At 45.3% G+C, this 22189-nt stretch overlaps 1 protein-coding gene across 1 annotated transcript; it reads left to right on the plus strand.

Annotated features, from left to right (window-relative positions):
- Positions 1 to 299: 299 nt before the first annotated feature.
- Positions 300 to 14707, plus strand: SDR9C7 (short chain dehydrogenase/reductase family 9C member 7). Its single transcript, XM_028165853.2, is given in 6 exon segments — positions 300 to 644; positions 3753 to 4011; positions 4666 to 4838; positions 8483 to 8498; positions 8951 to 8972; positions 11514 to 14707. Coding segments are annotated over 6 exon segments (951 nt in total). The 5' UTR covers positions 300 to 343; the 3' UTR covers positions 11694 to 14707.
- Positions 14708 to 22189: the final 7482 nt, after the last annotated feature.

Here is a 22189-nt window from a genome sequence, read left to right on the forward strand (position 1 = left end):
TGAGCCACTTCTCAGCACTAACATCACCACTGTGGTTTTTCCCATCCTTGGCATCTTCACCCATTAGGGCTGGGGGAGAGAGAGAGGGAACCACCAGGGCTGTCTGAAGTGACAAAGCTTCAGGTTGGACTTGAATTTCTTGCATCTAGGCAAATTGGCGTGGTGATGCATCCACCTATACAAGTTATAGAGTGGCTCACCCAGGGGCTGTGCATCTGTCGCCGACAGCAGAAGGGAGGAGAGCTCTTCTCAACAGGCTCCAGCAGACTGGGGCTCAGAGGACCAGCCTCTCCTGCTATCTCCTGAGCCCGATTCTTCTTGGCCATCACCTCTCCCCTCTGCTATGGCGGCTATCACGGACCTCTCTTTTATGTACCGCTGGTTCAAGAACTGCAATCTGGTCCGCAACCTCTCGGACAAGTACGTCTTCATCACGGGCTGTGACTCGGGATTTGGGAACCTCCTGGCCATGCAGCTGGTTGATCGGGGCATGCGGGTGCTGGCTTCTTGCTTCACTGAGGAGGGGGCCCAGAAGCTTCAGCAGGATACCTCCTACCAGCTGCAGACCACCCTATTGGATGTCACCAAGACTGAGAGCATCAAAGCAGCAGCCCAGTGGGTGAGGGACCAAGTGGGCGAGCAAGGTGGGATGAATTGCATTCTTTGGCTTTCTCAGTTTATCCTTCTTTTTCTCTCTTTCTCCCACAGGTATCTGACAGTTATCGGGGACCCTGTTGTTCAGATGGGATGGGAGAGGTGATGTAGAGAAAGGGGCCGGGCCTGTAGCTCAGTGGGATTGAACCTGTTGCAGGGTTTGGACTGTCCACATGAAGAGGTGATTTCCCAAGGAAGTTTTCTTTCCCAGAAACTCAGAGGGTTGGCAGGGTTTGGGGGAGATTGCACTAGCAGGTCAGGGAGGGAATATGCGTTCCGTCTGTCCAAACGTTTAAAGATGGAGTTGCCTCAGTGGGACTTTGGTAGTCCTAACTATCAGCTCCTATAAAATTGTGAGCATGTTTCTTGTCGGGATCAGGCTAGGGGGAGGAGAGAAGAAACATGAGGTTGGACTCCCCGAGTGGGGACGTTTGTTCTCCTTGACTGTGTCAGGCTAGACTGCAGGGTGGGGAGCGAGATCTCTCCTCTTCCTCATATCATGATGGATACCGGGTTGACCTAAGGGTAAGTGCCTATGTCAGGGTGGCTGCTCTTATTGGGAAAGGAGGCTGTGGGCTAGGGTTGGACTAGGACTGATGGGGGCCCACCCAGGGATCTTCCCACACGCAAGATGTGGGTGTAGGAATGGCTCAGTTGTAGAAGCAGCAGCCTGGGGCAAGTCCTGACTCCTGAGGGAACTAATCTGGGGTCTGTGCACACGAGTCAGGGCAGGAGAGCTCTGGGGCCCAGGAGGGGCAGACAGTAACTCTTGCTTTATTTTCCTCTTTGGCATTTACCACTATCCAATATTCAATATATCTTACTTATCTTTCTTATTTATTTTCTATTTCTCCTGCTAGAATAAAGCTTCTAGTGGGGGAGGTATTTTTTCCTTTTATTTATTATATATCCTTAGTGCTTAGAACAGTGTCTGGCATCTAGTAAGGTGCTCAATAAATATTTGTCAAATGAACTAAGTTATGAATAATTCAGCAAGAGTCAGTTTCTTTTCTTCAACAGGCTGCCTCCGCCCAGTGCCCTACATTCAGCTTTGAACCACTTGTGTTAATGACTCACTGGGTATATTAGTTTCCTATTGCTGCTGTAATAAATGCACACAAACTCAGGGGCTTAAAAGAGCACAGATTTATTATCTCGTAGTTCTGGAAGTCAGAAGTCCAAAATGGGTCTCACTGGACTAAAATCAAAGTGTTAACAGAGCTCTAGGGAAGATTGCATTTCATTGCCTTTTCCAGCTTCTAAAGTCTACCTGCATTCCTTGGCTCATGACCTTCTTCATCTTCAAGGCCAGCAAGGTTGGGCTGAGTCCTTTTCATGCTGCCATCTCTCTGGTTCTCTGTCGTCTGGCTCCCTCTCCACTTAGAAGGACCTTTGTGATTATATTGGGCTCGCCAAGCTAATCTACGATAATTTCCCCATTTTAAGGTCAGTTAAGCAATTTAAATTTCATCTGCTACCTTAATTCCTCTTACCCACGTAATCCACCATATTCACAGGTTCCAGGGATTAGTATGGGGACATCTCTGGGGGCGGCCTTTGGGCAACATCTTTGGTCTAAGAAGCACTGGAGAATGGGAGGAAGGGATACTTGCATGCTTTCTTTTTGCCCCTCAGAGTCTCTGGACCATGACAAGTTGGCATGGCCCTAAAGCTGTTCACACTGTATTGAAAGTTCTCTAGCTCTCTTTGCAAAAAAAAAAAAAAAATTAAGGTTGTCCTGGTTTGCCAGCAGGCAGAGCTATTTACCAGGGATGATCAGAGGTAGCAGCGAGTGTGTGTCCCTTCTCCACAGGCAGAGACCACTTGGGTTTTACAGTCTTTGGGTCTCAGGAGCTCATTTCTTCCACTGTAAGACAGGAGTCTCCCTTAGCTTGGAAGGCTCTGAGTCCTGCCAGCCAGTTGGTCTCCTGGGGTCTCTACTTGGAGGAAGGCAGGAAGATAGGATGGGGACACAGCTTGTGTGGGGACCCCAGGCCTAGGGGAAGGGGTGAACCATGATTGGTGTTTACATCCAGACCTGCCCATGTGTGTGTGGAAGAGTATCTTGAGGCTACAGAGGCCAAGGTGGGGTAGTGAGATAAGGGGAGGGAAAGGGAAGGAACCCCAAGCCCCTCCCCCAAGTGGAATTTTACTTGGAAACTCAATATGTAAGACAAATGAAAATTGAGGTTGTCCTGCATCTCCCTTCCTTATCAGGTTCTGGGGTTCAGACTGAAAGCTCTCAGGACTGCAAACCACAGGCTGGAAACAACTGTCCTAATCCAGTCAACAATGAACCTGAGGCCCAGGGAAAGGAAGTGACTTGTCCAAGGCTGGAGGTAGAACCAGGACTAGAACTTGAGGCTCTTCAAGCCTGGCCCCTGCAGAGCTGAATGACAATACCTAGCAATATTTCTCTCCATTTATACCAACTCAATTTAAATATCTCAAAGGGAGCCCTTTTCACATTTTTCCAAAATTATTTTATTTAAATGTCTTCTGTATTTGTTTATAAGTCTTATTTATTTCTTCTCTGGTTTCTGAGATCATTGAGGAATAAGACCATGTTTTGTTCATTTAATGTCTCTAGCACCTTCCTCTGTAACTGACAGATGCATGAAATGAATGAATGTGTGAATGGATGAATGAATGAATGAATGAATGAACAGAGTAATTTTGGTAATGTGTGAAATGGAGTTGGTTTCTTACACTCAGGTGAACAGAGAGGGGGAAGCATGATAGGGGAAGGAATTGAAACATTAATTCACTGCTATGAAAATGAGATCTCTTTTCCCGGAGCCAATAGCTTAGATGCTATTAGCTAAAGCCTGGATTGTAGCTGGTACAGTGTCCAGCTAGCTGGCCGACTGTGTGAATCAGAAAAACTGCCCCTGTAGGGAAAACCCATTAGGAAAAGGCCCATGTTCCTTTGGGCTGTCATAGCTCCCCACCCAACGCTGCCAGACTGGCTGTCTTGTGCCTTGTGACATGCTCAACCATCCTCAGCAGCCCTGAGCTGGGGGGTCGTGGGCCCTGGTGCTTTTCCAGAGACACTGCTGATTTTAGTCTGGTTCTCCCTCCCTCCACTGCGCCCCCAGGCCTCTGAGCCCTGGTGAACAACGCTGGTGTAGGCCTGCCCAGTGGTCCCAATGAATGGCTGACCAAGGAGGACTTTGTGAAGGTGGTCAACGTGAACCTGGTGGGACTGATCGAAGTGACTCTCCATATGCTGCCCATGGTCAAGAAAGCCCGGGGCAGGGTCGTCAACATGTCCAGCTCTGGTGGCCGTGTGGCTATCATTGGTGGCGGCTACTGCGTCTCCAAGTTTGGCGTCGAGGCCTTCTCTGACAGCATCAGGTGACTGGGCCCAGGTGCCAAACCATTCAGGGTAGGAGTTCTGGGGGTTTCACCTCAGGAAGAGAGGGCTGGGTGGGGGCACCCTGTGGGCAGGCAAGGTCTGGAGGGAAGATGCTAAAACAGTAGCAGGAGGAAGGCTAGACCTATAGGGGCCTTCCTCAGGGACCCAGAGAAGAGGGATGAGAAGAGGTGGGGTGGTGATGAGCAGCCTTCCCTTGAGCTGTCTCAGAATAAGCAACACGCTGCTTGGGCCTGTGGGAGTAGGAGGGAGGGTCCCCCAAACAGACGGAGCGGTCTGGGGGCAGATGTGCTGTGGGCAACCCTCCGAGAAGGATGCAAGCCTTGCGTAGACCACTTTACTCCTTTGCCATCTAGGCGTTGGGGGTGGGGCTGAGTGGGAGGGACCTGGTCGGAGCAAGGCTTTGGTCTAGATTCCTCCCGGCTAGGCTGGCCTAATGTGAATTGTCCAGAGACAGACTTGGGAAAGGGCTTATTTGCATGAAAGCAGTGCTGGGCCTGGTGCAGGGGTGGGGGGCACACCTCCAGGTTCCTGATCTCTGGAGATCAGCTCCTCTAGAGGTGTCAGAGGTGACTTTCCCTGATGATCCTTTGTCATCGTGGAGTCCCAGACTGAGTCCAGCTCTTCTTTCCTAGGCGTGAGCTCCACTACTTCGGGGTGAAAGTCAGCATCATTGAGCCGGGGAACTACCGGACATCCATTCTGGGCAAGAAGAACATGGAGGGCATTGAGAAGAGCATGTGCAAGCTGTGGGAGCGGCTGCCTCAGGAGACCCGCGAGAGCTATGGAGAGGAGTACTTCCATACCTGTGAGTTCCCCAGGAGAGGAAGGGATCTCTGAGAGGGATAGAGAGGTCTTGGGGGTCACTGACCCACTTTCATTTTACAGATGATGGGATGGAGGCTCAGACGGGTTATGAGCCCAAGGCCACACAGCTGGTGGCAGAGCTGGGATTTGAGAACTGCTGGGGGAGTGACAAATCCATAGCTGTGGGGAGATGGGGGTGTTAGGAGAGTTGCTGCCCACCCACCCCTGGCACCTGCCTTCCTCCCAAACACCCGTATGCAGGTGAATCAGGTGAAAATGCACTGCCATGAGTACAGAGAAGTTATTAAGAGCACAGCTACTTGAGCCAGACTGCCTGGGTTTGAAGCCTGGCTCTGCCACTTACGGGCTAGGAAACTTTGAGAATGTTACCTAGTCGCCTTAAGCCTCAGTCTTCTCATCTATAAAATGGAGTTAATGATAGTGCCTACCTCACAGGGCTGCTGTGAGGATTAATATCTGTGAAGTATCTCGCATGCACTAAGTGCTTGTCAAATCAGTAAAGAGGAAAATCACACGAATGTTTAAAAGGAAGGGGCTCTGGGAGCTCTCTTTCTCCCTGGCCTAAGGGTCTCCTGTGAATCTCAGGTATTTCTGGAGAGTAGAGGAGGGACATCACAGCTGTTTACTATACTGTCCCAAACTCACAGTTTGGGGACTTCTTCCAGTTTGAGGGATGCACAGAGGCCCAACCATTGGGGAACAAGAGGAGGGGTGGCCTGCAGGTGCAGCGGAGGAGGGATTGGCCAAAAGACCTGGTGGAGTACCTCGTGGTAGGAGAGAGAGTCCTACTCTGAGGACCAGGAGGCCCCACATTCACTCAGAGCATCTAATCCCAAAGCCAAGCCAGTTGGTTTCAGGAGAGGATCATCCACAAGATTTCCTGCTTCTCTCCATTTCTCCCCTCCAAGTGCCTGGAGGGGGAACAGCCCCTCAGGGCCACCCTTGGAGCTGCCCTTGTGTGGGACAGAAAGGTGGGGCTGGCATTTTGCTGGCTCAGGAGGTTCCCTTGGTCCAGAGTGAAGCAGCCGGCTCTCAGCCCTGTCCTGCTCCATTTGGGCCTCAGTGGCCTAGTCATATATTTCCCTAACCCAGATTTTTTTCCCTTTCTTTTATTTGACTTCCATGAACATCCCTGAGAGGCACTTTCCTGTTGTGGTTAAGCTCTTAGACTCTGAAACTAGGCTGCCTGAGTGTAAATTTCATGTCTCCTGCTTGCCTTGGGCCAGTTACTCAGTTTTCTCATCTGTAATGGGTTATAAAAATTAAATGAGTTAATATATAAAAAGTGCTTAGAATATTATCTGCTTCCTGGTAGGAACAATTTGATTTAAAAGTTTGTTGTTTTTATCTATTTACCAGTGTAATAGAGAAAAAGAGCATGGCCTCCTTTTCTCTATTACACTGGTACCTGCAAGCTGTAAGTTCTTGTGTTGCAAAGAGATATTCTTAACTAGCAATCATCCAAAATCCAAAGTGATGAATTTTAAACATATACCAGAAACTCTGAATGGGCTAAATATAATCACTCAATCAAATTAATGGCAGGTATCTAACTGTCTGGGGGGGAGGGGTGGTTATTTTAGTGACATGCTCTCCTGGACCTCATACATCCACAGAGTAAAAAGCCAAGACACCATAACTTAAAAACCATAACAGCCATTTATTCACTTAATACACTTAATACACATCTTATTGAGAGCCTACCACATGCCAGGCACTGGGTAGGGCCGGGAGTGAGAGTGGACAAAGCAGCAGGGCACACAGCTGGCTGCCTGCAGCTTAAGGCCCAGTGGAGGAGATAGATCTTAATAACAACACACACATTTAGTGCCAAATGTGGATAATTACCATGGGGAGAAACACAAGGCCATGAAAAAAAGAATAGGGTTGGGAGTGGGGCCCCAGTTTAGATTATGGTGTAGGCAGAGCTTCTCTGAGTTGACTTTGGGGAAGAATAAGTTAGGCATTGTTGGAAAGTGGATAGGCAAGAAAGTTTTTTCAGGAAGGCCCTGAGGCAGGAAACTCTTTAGAGGAACTTTAAAGATCCCAGAGGGTGGGGAGCAGTGCAGTGGAGCAGGGGGGACCCAGGATAAATTAGGGCATCAAAGCACACTGAGGATTAAGGATGTGATCTGATTTGTGATTGGGAAAGACTGCTGTCGTCGCTGCAGTATTCCAGGCTAGACATGTCGGTGGTTTGGGCTACAAAGAAGTGGAGGAGATGGAAAGAAGTTGATAGATGCCCGGTGTGTATTAGGCCTCCTGGTACTGGGAGGGAGAGAAAGCCATCCAGGACAAGTGCTAGGTTTAGTTCAAGAAACCTGATGGGTGGAGGCATTATTCATTCATTGATTTAGGGAAAAGTCAGGGAGAAGTATTTGGAGAAGTATTCCTTGGGGAAAGTAATCTTTCAGTTCTGGACATATTAGAATTCTGTGAGGAGAAAAAAAAGTCCTGAGGATCAGTTAGGGCTTTCTCAGTTACAAGTGACAGAAAATCCAACCCAAATCATTTAAGCAGAAAAGGAATTTCTTGATGCTTATTACTAAAAAGTATAAGGATATGGGCTTCAGGCACTGCCTGATCCAGTCCGCAAATGATGTTCTTAGGACCTGCTTTCACCCTATTTCTTTTTTTTTTTTTTTCAGTACTTATAGATTTATTCAGGCCTGTTAGAGGTCTTAAAGTAATGAGGAATTGCAATAAATATTTGAACAGAGGGCTGGATGTTTCAAATGCTAAATAACTCAATAGAATTAGAGCTAATACACCAGCTGTGTTAATCCATGTGACTGCCCTTTGTCTTGTGCTCACTCAGCTGACACTTGTCCTTTACAATCCAGCCATGGTAAACCCTTCACTAGCTGAGGAAAGCTCTATTTTCATTTCAAATCACCCTATTTCTTGGCTCTGCTTCCTCTGTACTGGCTTCAGGCTTACAGCTCTCTCCCCTTTGGGGTGGTCATATGGCTGCAGCATCTCCTCATCTCCTCCCAGGATAGCCCTTTCCAGTAGCTCCCCCAAACGGTCTAAGATTTACTCTGACTTGGTGGACCAGTGATGGCAGGAACAGAGGAAATTGCAGGATGTACTCAACCCTGAGCCCATCACTGTACCCAGGGAAATGTGAAGCTCTGATTGGCTCAGGCTGGGTCATGCACTCTACCTAGACCAAAGGACTCAGAATGGAAGAGGCATGGATTCCCAGAGAGAAATCTGTAGCTCTTGCTATAAATAAGGGGAATAGCTGTTTGGGGGCTGTGGGGAGGATAATATATATTCCCTGTGAGTTTCCCCTAAAACTCTCAGTTAGCAAAGAATGATCCAAATTATTGATGGGGTCACTATGAGGCTGGGGTGAAACACAGATTCAGCCAGCATCTGGAAACCTCACAAAGGCGTTTTCTAAGTAGCTCGATGCAGGCAGAAGCTGTAGAGTCTTCAGTGAGGTCCATAAAAGAATGTGTAGAAAGGCGAACTTCCTCTGAAAACCACTGTTGAAAAGCTGACGTTCTTCAGAAGAAAAGTAAGGGTTGGGTTATAAAATACTATAGGCTGATTCGTCTGTAGTTCTCTCCATGATTTCAGAGGAAAATGTTTACGCAGGCATTTGACTACTTTTAGATAAAAAATTTTCCGAGTGATCATACTCTAATTTTTACTTCAGTTTTACTAGTGTTTATTGGGATACACAGATGAGACAAAATCTCTAGGAATCTAGAAGGGGAGGTCTGAAAGCAAGTATAATGCCACACAAATTGTGCAACAATGGACATGCATACAAAACAAAGCAACAGTACAGGGACTTAATTCTGCTGTCACAGAAGCCGTCACAGAGGTGCCCTTGGTGTCCTAGTGAGTTCTGAAGAATAAATAGGAGCTCACCAAAAGGGAAAAAGATGGCAAATGTTTCACAGAGGGAAGAGCAGGCGCAACAGTTTGGAGACCTGGCATATAGCACTCGCGTGCTTTCGAAGGTGGTGTGGATGCAAAGTATAGATGACAGTAGTCCCTCTAACCATGTTACACAGCTCTCTAAACTTCAGTCTCTCCACGATAAAGTATAATAATTCCTCTCTCGTGGGTTGTTAGGAGAATTAAACAAGACTGTAAAGTACTCAGCTCAGCCATATAATAAGGGCTCAACAATCTTTTAGCCATCGTTGTTATGACTAGTCTGGCCTGAATGTAAAGTGTAAAGGGGTGGGGGTGAGGATGAAGCTGGGAGACATTACGAGTCAGATAGTAGAAGACTTTGATGGCTCCAATAAGAAGTGTTGCTCTAAAAAAAAAAAAAAGAAAAGAAAAACGAAGAAGTGTGGTTCTCATCCTGAAGGGCTTTGGAGAGCCTTTTATTAAATGGCTCTGAAATGACCTGATCAGATTTGTGTGCCGTGGGAAGGATGAGGGTGGAGACGTGAGACCAGCTGGGAGGCCGCCTCAGAAACCCAGTGAAGGACTGACAAAGGCATGAAGTGAAAGGTCTTGGTCATTGTGGGAAGTATGTGTGTATGTGGGGTAGTGTTTGTGGGGGGCGGGTGCTGTGGAGACAGACTGAAGAAATACTTAGGAGTGGTCACAAGCACCACTGGACACGAACTCCAGCAAGCTGTTATGACCAATCAAACAGGCCCCTGGCTTGTGAATCCGGGAACAGGCCAGGTATCTTGGAGTGATTTTTAGCTATCCCCAAAATAGAACCATATTGGAAATGGCTAGTTAATAGCAACCTAACCTAGGCACATTCCCAAGGAAGCAGCACACAGAGTCACTGGGATAAGCATGTGAACAGGACACAGTGCTCTGGTCCTCACAGAGCACAGCCTGGCTTGTTAGCATACTTCGCAGCAACACAGCCACCTGCCAAGTTCCTTTCTTTATCTCAACCCTGCCAGGGAAGCCACCAAAAATTCCCCTTTTAGTCCCCTTTCTTCCTAGGGAGGGACTAGGACCATTGGGTCCATACTGAGTGCCAAAGCCTGGTGCCTGCTATTTTATAGACTTTATTTTGCTAAATTCTCACAATAGCACAAACGTTTCCTGGATACCCAAATGCAAAGCCCGAGTTCTTCCTCACCGTCCAGGAGACTGACAGGGGCTAAAGGGTACCCCTCTCTCCCTCAATCCATGTCTAGCTGGGTGCCCAGCACAAAGCAGAAGCTCAATAAATATTTGAGAGAACATGGAAAGGATGTGCCTTAGCCTATTTCAGAGTCTCAGGCAGCTTCTTCCACCCCGCTGCCTGTGTGGGTCCTCCCATCTTTCAGAGCCTAGTTCCAAAGCCATCTCATCCCATCAGCTTGCCTCATCCTCATCAGCCCACACAGCCTTCCCTGCCTCTGAGGGAGCCGTAACCCCGAGCTTCATGAATGAGTCCTTTGACACTCGCCTCCCCGCCTGGAACCTGCTGGTGGTGGACTCTGTGTCAGACCCAAGGACGGAGCACAGAGTGTCGGATTCCTAAGACATTATTGCTCTATAGACAGTCTGGCTTTAAGTCAGTGTGGCTCTTTTTGGGACCCCCAAAATGTAGTTTGCCTCTTTTCACTGCAGTAGTTTTCTCTTTAAGAAACAGAAAGGGAGTTCCTCGGAGTCGGAGAGGGGGGTAAAGCATACTTGAATGACACTGTTCTGCCCTCATCAACTGCCCACCAGTATCCTGCACAGAAGGGGTGACTTCTCTGCCTTCCTGGACCATCCCCAAAGTCAGGCTAGCTTTTGCTCCCTCTTTGTTTTCAAGTTCTAATCCCTTATCACGAAGTCTGACTCTCAGGCACCACTTCCTCCTGAGTCTTTGGGGCGCTCAGTGAAGTATGAGTCCCTCTGAGCTGCCCCCTTCCCAGAGTCCTGGGGTGAGGGTGCACATCAGGGCCCCTGAAGCGTATCGTGTGGCTTGTCTCCTGTGTTGTAAGCTACAGCAGACTTGGACCCATCTCCACACCAGTGTGTACCAGGCTGACAGAACAGCCCCTCACATGTGCTAGAGCCTTACAAGGTACCGGTCTGTGCCTTAGCTCATCTGAACCCCATAATGACCTTATGACCAAAGCAAAGACAGTGTTACTATTTTTTAATAACATCTTTTCCCTGCATGCTTTTGTAGAAAATTTGGAAACTCTAGGAAGTCCACAGGAGGGAAAAAAAACCCTCTAGCAACTAGGAATTTCACTAGACAGACAGTATTTTTCCTTATTTCCTTCCAATTTTTCTGTGCACATATATTCATCTGTTTTCTATCCTCTTTCCTCCACTGTCTACGCTGCTATTATTCATCTTTATTATTCTCTAGGGCAGGTATTATTATCCCCATTTTACAGATGATGATAGTTTAAGCTCAAAGTCACACAACTAATAAGTGGCAGAACTGGGCACAGTTCTTCTCATTGCTAGTCTAATGCAATAGTAGGAATTCAATTCACAACTATTGAATTCAGGAAGAGAAATAAGATTATTTATAGGGTGTTTGTTTAAGGGGCAACCTGGAGCTTGTGAGATCTGCCTGAGATGTTAGATCAGTGGTCTGGTGAAAAAGGAGCTTGGATGGAATTCAGAAGAAACTATCTTTAATGAAGAATAATAGGACCTTTGATTTTCCCCCCTCTTGTACCCTCAAACAGATACTGACAAGTTAAAGAACACGATGCAGCTGGCAGAGCCAAGGATCAGCCAAGTCACCAACAGCATGGAGCATGCTATTGTTTCCCAGAACCCCCGCATCCGCTACCACCCTGGCCTGGATGTCAAACTCCTCTACCTCCCCTTGGCTAAATTTCCCACCCCTGTGACAGATTTCATCCTGAGGCGGTACCTTCCAAGGCCAGCAGACAGTGTCTGAGCTGGGGAAGCCTAAGGGGTGGTCAGTGGAGTGTGGAGGAGGGGGGTGGGAGAAGGCACTGTAGGGTCACATGAGGGGGGTATCAGATGTTCTGGGGACACCTTGCTTGGCTGACACCCTATCTGCTGCTGGTGAATTTATGGATAACTTCTGACAGAAGGTGAATGCCTCTTCCCACTCACTGGGGCCTCACAGAAACCTGAGGTGGCCTTTACAGGTTCAAAGACCTGCAGCCTGGCCTCAAGAACATCTGTCATCCAATCAGGATATGGCTTTTTCTTGACCTGGAGGAGTCAAGGAGAGGAAAACTAGTTCCTGCTGAATCATGAGCCTTCCTCAGTTATCACCACCACTGGGAAATTTTGTGGGATAATGTAGCCCACAGGAGAACCCAACCACTTTCCTCTTGTGTCTCTAAATATGCATTAACCTTATTCACATAAACCATTATTTGAAGTATGTAGTAGGACAAACAGGGAGTGCAAGATTATATCACGCAAAAGTTTATCATAGTATTTTCTCTCTCTTTTATGGATTTCTGTATCCATAGGTGATTGGGACTCACATGAAGTAACATTCATTTATTTAATCACCATTGATTAATTCTTCAAATATTTACTGAGTGCCTACTATAGACGAGGCACTGTGTAGGTGCTGGAAGCATATAAATATGATTAAATCATGGTCTTGGTTTTTCACTCTTTATTTTGTGGTTTTGTTTTTGTATTTTAGCACAATATCTAGTAGCAGAGACAGGATAGCGATAGAAGAAACAGAAATCAGAAAATCAAATTTTTGGAGTTACGAGGAACACTAGAGGTTATCTAATTCAGTAGTTCCCCAACTTGGCTGTATATCATAATCACCTGGTTAATTACAATACAGATTCCTGGGCCTTGGTGTTAGAAAATCTGATTCATTAGGCTTGGGTGGGGCCCAGAAATCTGTATTTGTATAAAGGACCTAGATGATTCTGATGCATCTGGGCACTTGGAAACTGCTGATAGTTCCATAGGTGTAACTAACGCTCAGAGGAGAAAGTGACTTACAGGAGGTCCCCTAGCGTCATAGACTTGACAGAGCTCAGGTGTTTAGATTCCCAGACTAGGATTTTAGTTACAGGAGAATAAATTCCCGAAATTAGTAACGTTGTCAAAGAAGTCATGAAATGAAATTATTATTCTTTAAAAAGCCTTAAACTTCTGAGCCATATGAAGTTCTATTGAAAAGACTTTTGATCCTGATGAGTGATCACGTAATAAAGGTCAAATGTGAATTTTTAAAATTAAAATGTCTTTAGTTGGTGTCTCTTCAACATCCAGCTGAACTTGAAAATAATTAAATGTAACTTAATCACATCTGCCGAAGACCCCTTTTCCAAGGAAGGTAACATTCACAGGTTCTAGGGATTAGGGTGTGGACGTATTTTTTGGAGGGTCACCATACAACCCACTAAGTCTGTTGTTTGCATCACGTCTATTCCTGGCACCAAATTCTCTGTATCAGGTAGGGTGCATTGAGCAGCAAGTAACAGAAAAATCAACTCACATTGGTTTAAACAACAAAGAAAGAGTTAGGGCAGGACCCCATAGCTAAATGATAACTGCATCATCTTTCTGCTTCTTTTCTCTGGCATCCACAGTTTAGTCTTTACCCTAAATCCAATTGCCTTTATTGTTGTGGCATGACTGCCAGTGGCAATGGGAACTCTGTGCTTCCTCATTCACAACTTATAAGAAAAGAAAGAGCCTGTCTTTCCACGACGCTAAAGATTTAGGAAGTTTCTTTCCCAGAGCCCTCACCGAGGCTTTCCTTAAATCTCATTGACCCAGGGACTTCCCTGGTGGCACAGTGGTTAAGACTCCTCCTGCCAATGCAGGGGACAGAGGTTCGAGCCCTGGTCTGGGACATGCCACGGAGCAACTAAGCCCGTGCACCACAACTGCAGAGCCTGTGCTCTAGAGCCTGTGAGCCACAACTACTGAGCCCTTGTGCCACAACTACTGAAGCCCATGCGCCTAGAGCCTGTGCTCCGCAACAAGAGAAGCCACCTCAATGGGAAGCCCGTGCACCCCAACGAAGAGTAGCCCCCGCTCGCTGCAACTAGAGAAAGCCTGCACATGGCAACGAAGACCCAACGCAGCCAAAAATAAATAAATAAATAAATTTATATTAAAAAAAAAATCACATTGACCCAAATGAGACCTGGATGGCTTAGGTTTGTCCATCTGTGGACCAGTCACTGACAAGGGGGTAAATTGCCACGAATTGTTTAGATTAATCACGAGACAGAATGGGAATGTTGGGGAGACAGTCACAGTGCCTATTGCCCTGGAAAATTCAAACCTCGGACTCCATGCTATTGAGAAGGTTTAATCTAGGTCAAAAATAAATTTTCTTTGTTGAAGACACAAAAATTTACTAGGGGGAGTAGCCATACTACCTATAGCTAGGTAATATTTTGAGATATTAATTTACACATTTTCATTGCTCCTTGGTTTCTTATTTCCCCCTTCCCCACTCAAGTAGGGAGCCAATTTGGTACTTCTTTACCTAGGGTGAGATATCTAATGGAATAGAATAAATACATTTCTTGTACTTTCTCCAGATTTAGTTTCCCCCAACCTTAATATCTTTAGAGAAATTATAGGATTTAGGGAAAGAAGCAAAAGGGAATGTGTCTTGTGGGTTTATACAATGTCTCAGAGAAGCAGGGCCTTTCCCCTAAGACTAGGAGATTCACTCTGGTGAATTATGATGAGGGAAGACCAGGGTTCACTTTTTGGTAGTATGTTGGGGAAGTGGCAAGACTCAAGAGAGTCCCAGCTGCATTGTGTGTTTAGGCGCATGAGACTCTGGGTGACCTCACAGAAGACACATGTGTCCCACCATGGCAAGAAGGCAGTAGAGATTCACCAGATATAAAGGGCATGTAGGGACTTCCCTGGTGGCACAGTGGTTAAGATCCATCTGCCAATGCAGAGGACAAGGGTTCGATCCCTGGTCCGGGAAGATCCGACACGCTGCAGAGCAAGTAAGCCCGTGCGCCACAACTACTGAGCCTGCGCTCTAGACCACGAGCCACAACTATTGAGCCTGTGTGCCACAACTACTGAAGCCCACACACCTAGAGCCCATGCTGTCTAACAAGAGAAACTACTGCAATGAGAAGCACGCACACCACAACCAAGAGTAACCCCTGCTCGCCACAACTAGAGAAAGCCCGCACGCAACAATGAAGACCTAACGCAGCCAAAAAAAAAAAAGGCACTCTGCTTACTTACATTAAAAAAAAAAAAGGCATGTAGACTGGAACAACAAACATTTTTTTTTAAATTTTCTTTTATTTATTTATTTTGGCTGCATTGTGTCTTCGTTGCTGTGTGCGGTCTTTCTCTAGTTGCAGCAAGCAGGGGCTACTCTTCATTGCAGTGCGCGGGCTTATTGCGGTGGCTTCTCTTGTTGCAGAGCATAGGCTCTAGGCATGTGGGCTCAGTAGTTGTGGCTCACGGGCTCTAGAGCCCAGACTCAGTAGTTGTAGCGCACGGGCTTAGTTGCTCCGCAGCATGTGGGATCTTCCCAGACCAGGGCTCGAACCAGTGTCCCTGCATTGGCAGGCAGATTCTTAACCACTGCACCACCAGGGAAGTCCTGGCACAACAGACATTTAAGAGGTAACCTATGCATATAGAAGACTTAGTTTTTTGCTCTGAGGGCTATTCCCCCACCCCATCATTAATAGTTGCGGTAGTTTTGAATTTGTGGACTGAAATTTATAGTGCTCCAATTTTACATTTTAGTTTATTTCATATTAGGATCACAACTTTTCTTATATAGCTTTTGTATTTTCCTAGAGTTTTAAATTGACTTCCCTTTTATTATTCACTTATTCAGCCTCTTAATCAAATTATTTCCACATTTTTTTTTAAAGCAGAGGAGTAACGTGATCTGATTTAAATTTTTTAAAGATCACTGTAAGGGTTCTTTGGAGACTGAAATGAGGGGGCAGTGGTAGAAGCAAGGACACCCTCCAGTGAGACCATTGCATAATCCAAGCAAGAAATTATTGTTACCCTAGGTTAAAGTAGTGGAGTGAGGATGATGAGAATGGATGAAATCAGTGTATAATTTGTGGTAGAACCATTGAAGGATTTTAATCAGTTAGTCTGAATAAATTCAAGAAGAATTTACTGTGCTCTTACTGTGTTCTGGGCATAGTTCTAAATGCCAGAGTTATAGTGGTGGACAAGACAGACAGAGCCCTTGCCCTCAAAGAGTTTCTGTTCTGATGGGGGGGGGGAGTTGGGGAATAGACATATAAAGAAATGAATGAAATAATTTTATATACTGATAAATGTCATGGAAAAGAGAAAATATAGTAATGTAATTAATAGAAGACCAGGGAGGCTGCTTACCTTTTGAAACAACCATTGTTATTGAGGCAAAATTTATATATAACAAAATGCATCCTTTAAATTGTAAAGTTTGATGAGTTTTGACATATGAATATACCTGTGCATCCACCATTAGTCAATAGATAGAACATTTCTCTCATCCTAGAAATTTCGCTGGTGCCCCTTTGCAGTTCATCCTCCCTCTCCTCTGCCCTGGCTCCAGATAACCACTGACATGCTTGCTGTCACTATACATTATTTTTGAGGCTACTTACTTTTAAAGAAGATAATTTTACTGCCATTGAGAAATGAGTTGAAATGAACTGGATTGGAGGGATACAAGAGGAGCAAGACTAGAGATGATGAGAAAAATGTAACAACAAAATCATAGAAATAATAATAATTAGCATTTATTGGACATTTACTCTGTCCCAAGCACTGTGTTTTCCATATATTATCCATTTAATTTTTATTTAATCCCTGCAACAAGCCCTGTGGTTTTATCCCGATTTTATAAAGGAGGAAACCAAGACTCAGAAAGTTAAGAGATTTGTACAAGATTACATAGTTAATGGGGTTTCCCTGGTGGCACAGTGGTTAAGAATCCGCCTACCAATGCAGGGGACACGGGTTCGAGCCCTGGTCCAGGAAGATCCCACATGCCGCAGAGCACCTAAGCCCGTGCACCACAACTACTGAGGCTGCGTTCTAGAGCCCGCGAGCCACAACTACTGAAGCCCATGCACCTAGAGCCTGTGCTCCGCAACAAGAGAAGCCACCGCAATGAGAAGCCCACGCACCGCAACGAAGGGTAGCCCCCACTAGCCACTCCTGCTTGCTGCAACTAAAAAGAAAACCTGCGCACAGCAACGAAGACCCAACGCAGCCAGAAATTAATTAATTAATTAATTAATTTTAGAAAAAAATTACATAGCTAATAAATGGCAGAGAGGATTCCAGTCCCTGCGGTTCACCACACATTACAATAGCAAACACTTACATAGTGCTTACTGCATACCAGGCACTGTTCTAAGCACTTTAATATTCACAACAACCTTAAAAGAAGGATATTATTATTCAGTTTTAATGAGGAAGAAACTGGACTCAGAGAGGGTAATTACATACCTTAAAAGTAACTGGCAGAGCAGGTCCTTCTATTTCTGAATCCTACTCTTTGGGCATGTGCTTAATTTCACCCTGGGGAGCATCTCCGTACACACACATTTGTAGCAGGGTTTTCTGGCCAGCAGCTGTGATGTGGCTTGCTTCTGTTTCCATGAACCTTCTGAACCTCTTCTAGCTAGACTTGCATGGGCCTCTCTTCCAGCTCTTTCCCCATGAAAGGAGGGAAGCCTCTGTCCTCCATGGCCTCCTTTTCTCCTATGGGGCATGCCTGCCTTTCCCCTGAGCCTCAGCTGTCTGATCTATCAACCTCAACTCACAAGTGACGGGAGGTGGGAGGACAGAGCACCATCCAGAGTAATCGGGGCTTGCTGGTCACTGAACTATTGCCTGACCAGACTATTTGAGATATTCTTGAGCAACAACAGTGTAAATACTACATCTGGACCAAAACAAAATGATACAGAGAATTTTAATGCCAAACTTGAAACAATAACAAAATGTTCCTTTTGGAATTCCTGACAGAGGAACAGGAGGAGTGAGGGTTTTTTTAAATTGTGTGTGTTTATTTAATAGTCAGGGACAAGTTTCAACCAGGAAATGAATATGAACTGCAAGTAAACAATTTTCAAAGGCAGAATTGAGACTCCACTTAGGAGACATTTCAGAGGGCTTTGTAGGTAAGGAGAGAAATGCCAACTCTTCCAAGGTTGCCAGGAAAGGAGAGATCTGAATTGTTCCTTCTACTGAAGGAGGAGGAAAACTCCCCCAGCGGGTTCTTCCATCTTCTGCACTGTTATCTGGGAAGACCAGTGAGGGGTGAGCCAACTCCAAGACAACTACGACTTAATTGTGACATGTGACTCAGGCTTTGGGAAACTGCTGGCCAGGCAGCTGGACCTGTGAGGCTTGAGGGTGCTGGCTGCATGTCTGGTGGGGAAGCGGGTCCAGCAGCTGAGGAACCAAACATCAGACAGGCTGGCGACACCCTGGATGTCACCAAGACAACATTGCTGTAGCCACCCACTGAGTAAAGGAGTGTGGGGGGGACAGAGGTATGACTTAGGTATATTTCTCTTAATCTGAATGTCCTCTTATTCCAAGTAGTGGCCCCATGAGATGACACCAGTCTTTTAAATAAGGGAGAGATACTATCAAGTTATAAAATGAGCTCTTAATTATTTACTTTGACAGAAAAGAACAATCATCTGTATCCAAGACAGCAGCTGATTCTACTTAGTCACACTCCATGGCATGTAGCTGTAGGTATATAAACATGCTTCATATAAGTACAAACTATTTAATAACAAATAATGTTTGTATAGCACTTCACAATTTTACAAAGTTCTTATATATACATTACGCCACGTCCTGTTTAAAGAACTTTGATTTCACCCCAGATCATTTGAATACTTTTAGTGTGGAAAAGCAAGACCCATAGCAGAGGTCTTTGCTCTTAGTTCCTGCACATGCTGGTGCAGTGAGACATGGGAGTTGAAGTCTGGATACCTGCGATAAAATTCTCCACTCTGAGTGACCTTAGGTAAGTCATCTAACCCCTCAGTGATTCAATGTCTTTCCCAGTAAAGTGGGAATAATAATATCTCCCCTCAAGGGGTTCTGGTAAAGCACACATGAGGTAATGTATATAAAAAACTTTGTAAAGGTGAGATGGAGCCAGATGATGGAGCTGGGAAGTCACAGGCCAAGCTAGACAATCAGTGCCCTGTCTTCTGTGCAACTGGGGAGACTTAGCAATTTATGGAGAGAGGGGGTTCTTTTCCTACTCTCCCCCAAATTTCCCTTGTTCATCCTGAATCCCCCTAATTTCTTGGACTTTGGACTTCTGTCTGCTGGCAGCGTCCAGCAGATTCCTATCGAGAACTAGAAGAGGAAGGAAACTGTTGACAAGGGGCTACAGGAGTAAATACCTGGGAAAGCAAGGAGAGGGAATAAGTTTCCAAAAGACAGAGAGGAAGGGAATGAGGTAGAAAACATTTCAAAAGAAAGAAACAACTTGACCTGAGTTTATATGAACCACCTGTAGATTCCAGGGCGACAGTTTTTTGTGATGACTGCATAGTCATGGACACCCCAATGGTCCTGGCTCCAGACTTTTTATAGGAGGGACCTGAGAGAGGCGATTTGGGTGGATTCAGGTACCTGGACACTTGCTGCTTTTTGCATGGCAAGCCTTTTATTTCCCTTCAAATAGTGGTTAAAAATCATAGATGTGGAATCCGATTCCCTGGGTTCAAATCCTCATCTGCCTCTTATTAGCTGTATGACCTTGGGCAAATTACTTAATCCCTCTGTGCCTCATTTTCCTCATATGCAAAAATGGGGATAATAATAGTATCTATTGCATAGGGTTGTAGCAACGATTAAATGTGTTAATATGTGTAATATGTGGGATGAATTGGGAGATTGGGATTGACATATATACACTAATATGTATAAAATAGACTAATAAGAACCTGCTGTAGGGCTTCCCTGGTGGTGCAGTGGTTGAGAATCTGCCTGCCAATGCAGGGGACACGTGTTCGAGCCCTGGTCTGGGAAGATCCCACATGCCACGGAGCAACTAGGCCCGTGAGCCACAACCACTGAGCTTGCGCGTCTGGAGCCTGTGCTCCGCAACAAGAGAGGCCGCGATAGTGAGAGGCCCGCGCACCGCGATGAAGAGTGGCTCCCGCTTGCCGCAACTAGAGAAAGCCCTCGCACAGAAACGAAGACCCAACACAGCCAAAAATAAATAAATATAAATAAATAAATAAATAAATTGGATTGTTTAAAAAAAAAACTGCTGTATAAAAAAATAAATAAAATAAAATTCAAAAATTCAAAAAAGGGCTTCCCTGGTAGCGCAGTGGTTGAGAATCTGCCTGCCAATGCGGGGGACACGGGTTCGAGCCCTGGTCTGGGAAGATCCCACATACCACAGAGCAACTGGGCCCGTGAGCCACAATTGCTGAGCCTGCGCGTCTGGAGCCTGTGCTCCGCAAAAGGAGAGGCCGCGATGGTGAGAGGCCCGTGCACCGCGATGAAGAGTGGCCCCCACTTGCCGCAACTAGAGAAAGCCCTCGCACAGAAACAAAGACCAACACAGACATAAATAAATAAATAAATAATATTAAAAAAAAAATTCAAAAAAAAAGACATGCAAAAAAAAATATGTGTACAGCACATAGAATAGTGCATAGTCCACAGTAAATGCTACGTAATTATATGCTATTTGGGAGGACAAATTCTCCCCAAATGACCCATTGGCTCCACCGCCGATTATGAGGTTAGTCCCGGCGCAATCCCTCACTTCCACTTGCTTTTTCTGCCTTCTTTATGTCCATCCCCACAACCTTGGTGGGCTCATGCAAAGCCTCATGGAACACCCCCCACTCTTCCCAGGGTGGGTCCTGCCCAGACCAGGTCCCATGTTTTGGCTCTTCTCATCATCAGGTGATCTCTGTTCCACAGCCTGCTCCCTCTTGGTTATCTATCTCAGAAAGTCATTTCTGTGAAGGGTAGGATAAGAATTGGAGACCATGAGTACAGGGAGCTCCTCCAAGGAGTTTTGCTCTAATAAGAAACAGAGAAATGGGGCAGTCGCTGGAAGGGAAGCAGAGTCAAGAGACTCCATTCATTTTGAAGATGGGAGAAATAGCATCATGTTTGTGTACTGATGGCAATGATACGATAGTGGGTGAAAGGAAGGAGAGAGAGGAGTGGGTTGCTGAGTTGGTATCTTAGAGTAGGAAAGAGGGGCTGGAAACTTTCAGTAGGAAAGAGTGTATAAGTGGAGGTGTTGGCTCCTGTCCACACCTTAGCTTCTCTCTGAGACTGGTTTCCTCTTCACAGTGACACATGGCCTTTGACATTTCCAAACCTCACATCTCATAGCTTCATCATCATGGAGCCAAGTTAAAAAAAAGTACTTGGATCAGATGACAATCCCTGAATCAGTTAATTGTAATCAGGGGTTGAGGGCTCTATCATAAGCCTAGTTTGGGTCAGAGGCCCTTCCCTTGATTAATCAATGGGAGCTGGTGTTGGGTGGGTCTCTAAGATGATGGTATCTTCCATTTAATCCATTTTGAGTTTATTTTTGCATATGATGTAAGAAAGTAGTTCAGTTTCATTCTTTTACATGTGGCTGTCCAGTTTTCCCAACACCACTTATTGAAGAGACTGTCTTTTCCCCATTGTATATTTTTGCCTCCTTTGTCGTAGATTAATTGACTATATGAGCATGGATTTACTTCTGGGCTCTCCATTCTGTTCCATTGATCTATGTGTCTGTTTTTATGCCAGTACCGTACTCTTTTGATTACTGTAAATTTGTATTATTGTTTGAAATCAGGAAGTGTGATGTCTCCAGCTTTGTTCTTCTTTCTCGATTACTTTGGTTGTTCAGGGTATTTTGTGGTTCCAAACAAATTTTAGGATTATTTGTTCTAGTTCTGTGAAAAATGCCTTTGGTATTTTGATAGGGATTATGTTGAATCTGTAGATTGCCTTGTTTTTTTGTTTTTGTTTTTGTTTTTTTAACAATACTGATTCTTCCAATCCATGAGCATGGTGTATCTTTCCATTTATTTGTGTCGTATTCTATTTCTTGCCTCAATGTCTTTTAGTTTCTAGAGTACAGGTCTTTCACTTCCTTGGTTAAATTTATTCCTAGGTATCATTTCTACAATTAATATGTATGTGTACATTTTTTAATAGATGAAAAAGGCAGCATTTCAAGTTAATCAGGGTTGTGGGCCTCTCCAAGTCTGACACTTCAAATTCTTGGAGGCAGTGACTGTTTTCTACAGAATCTGCTCTTGTAGCAGTTGCATATCCTTCCAGCCATCTGCTCAAGCAAGAATAGAGATTTCTTAGTTTGCTAGTGGCAGCATTTAGAAAGGGCATATTTGATCAGTTTCTTCTTCATCAATTTATTACACTTTTTGGTGGCTTAGTTTGAGGTTTTAGAATTTT

The sequence above is a fragment of the Balaenoptera acutorostrata genome, chromosome 11, assembly GCF_949987535.1.
Source record: "Balaenoptera acutorostrata chromosome 11, mBalAcu1.1, whole genome shotgun sequence".
Lineage (NCBI taxonomy): Eukaryota > Metazoa > Chordata > Mammalia > Artiodactyla > Balaenopteridae > Balaenoptera > Balaenoptera acutorostrata.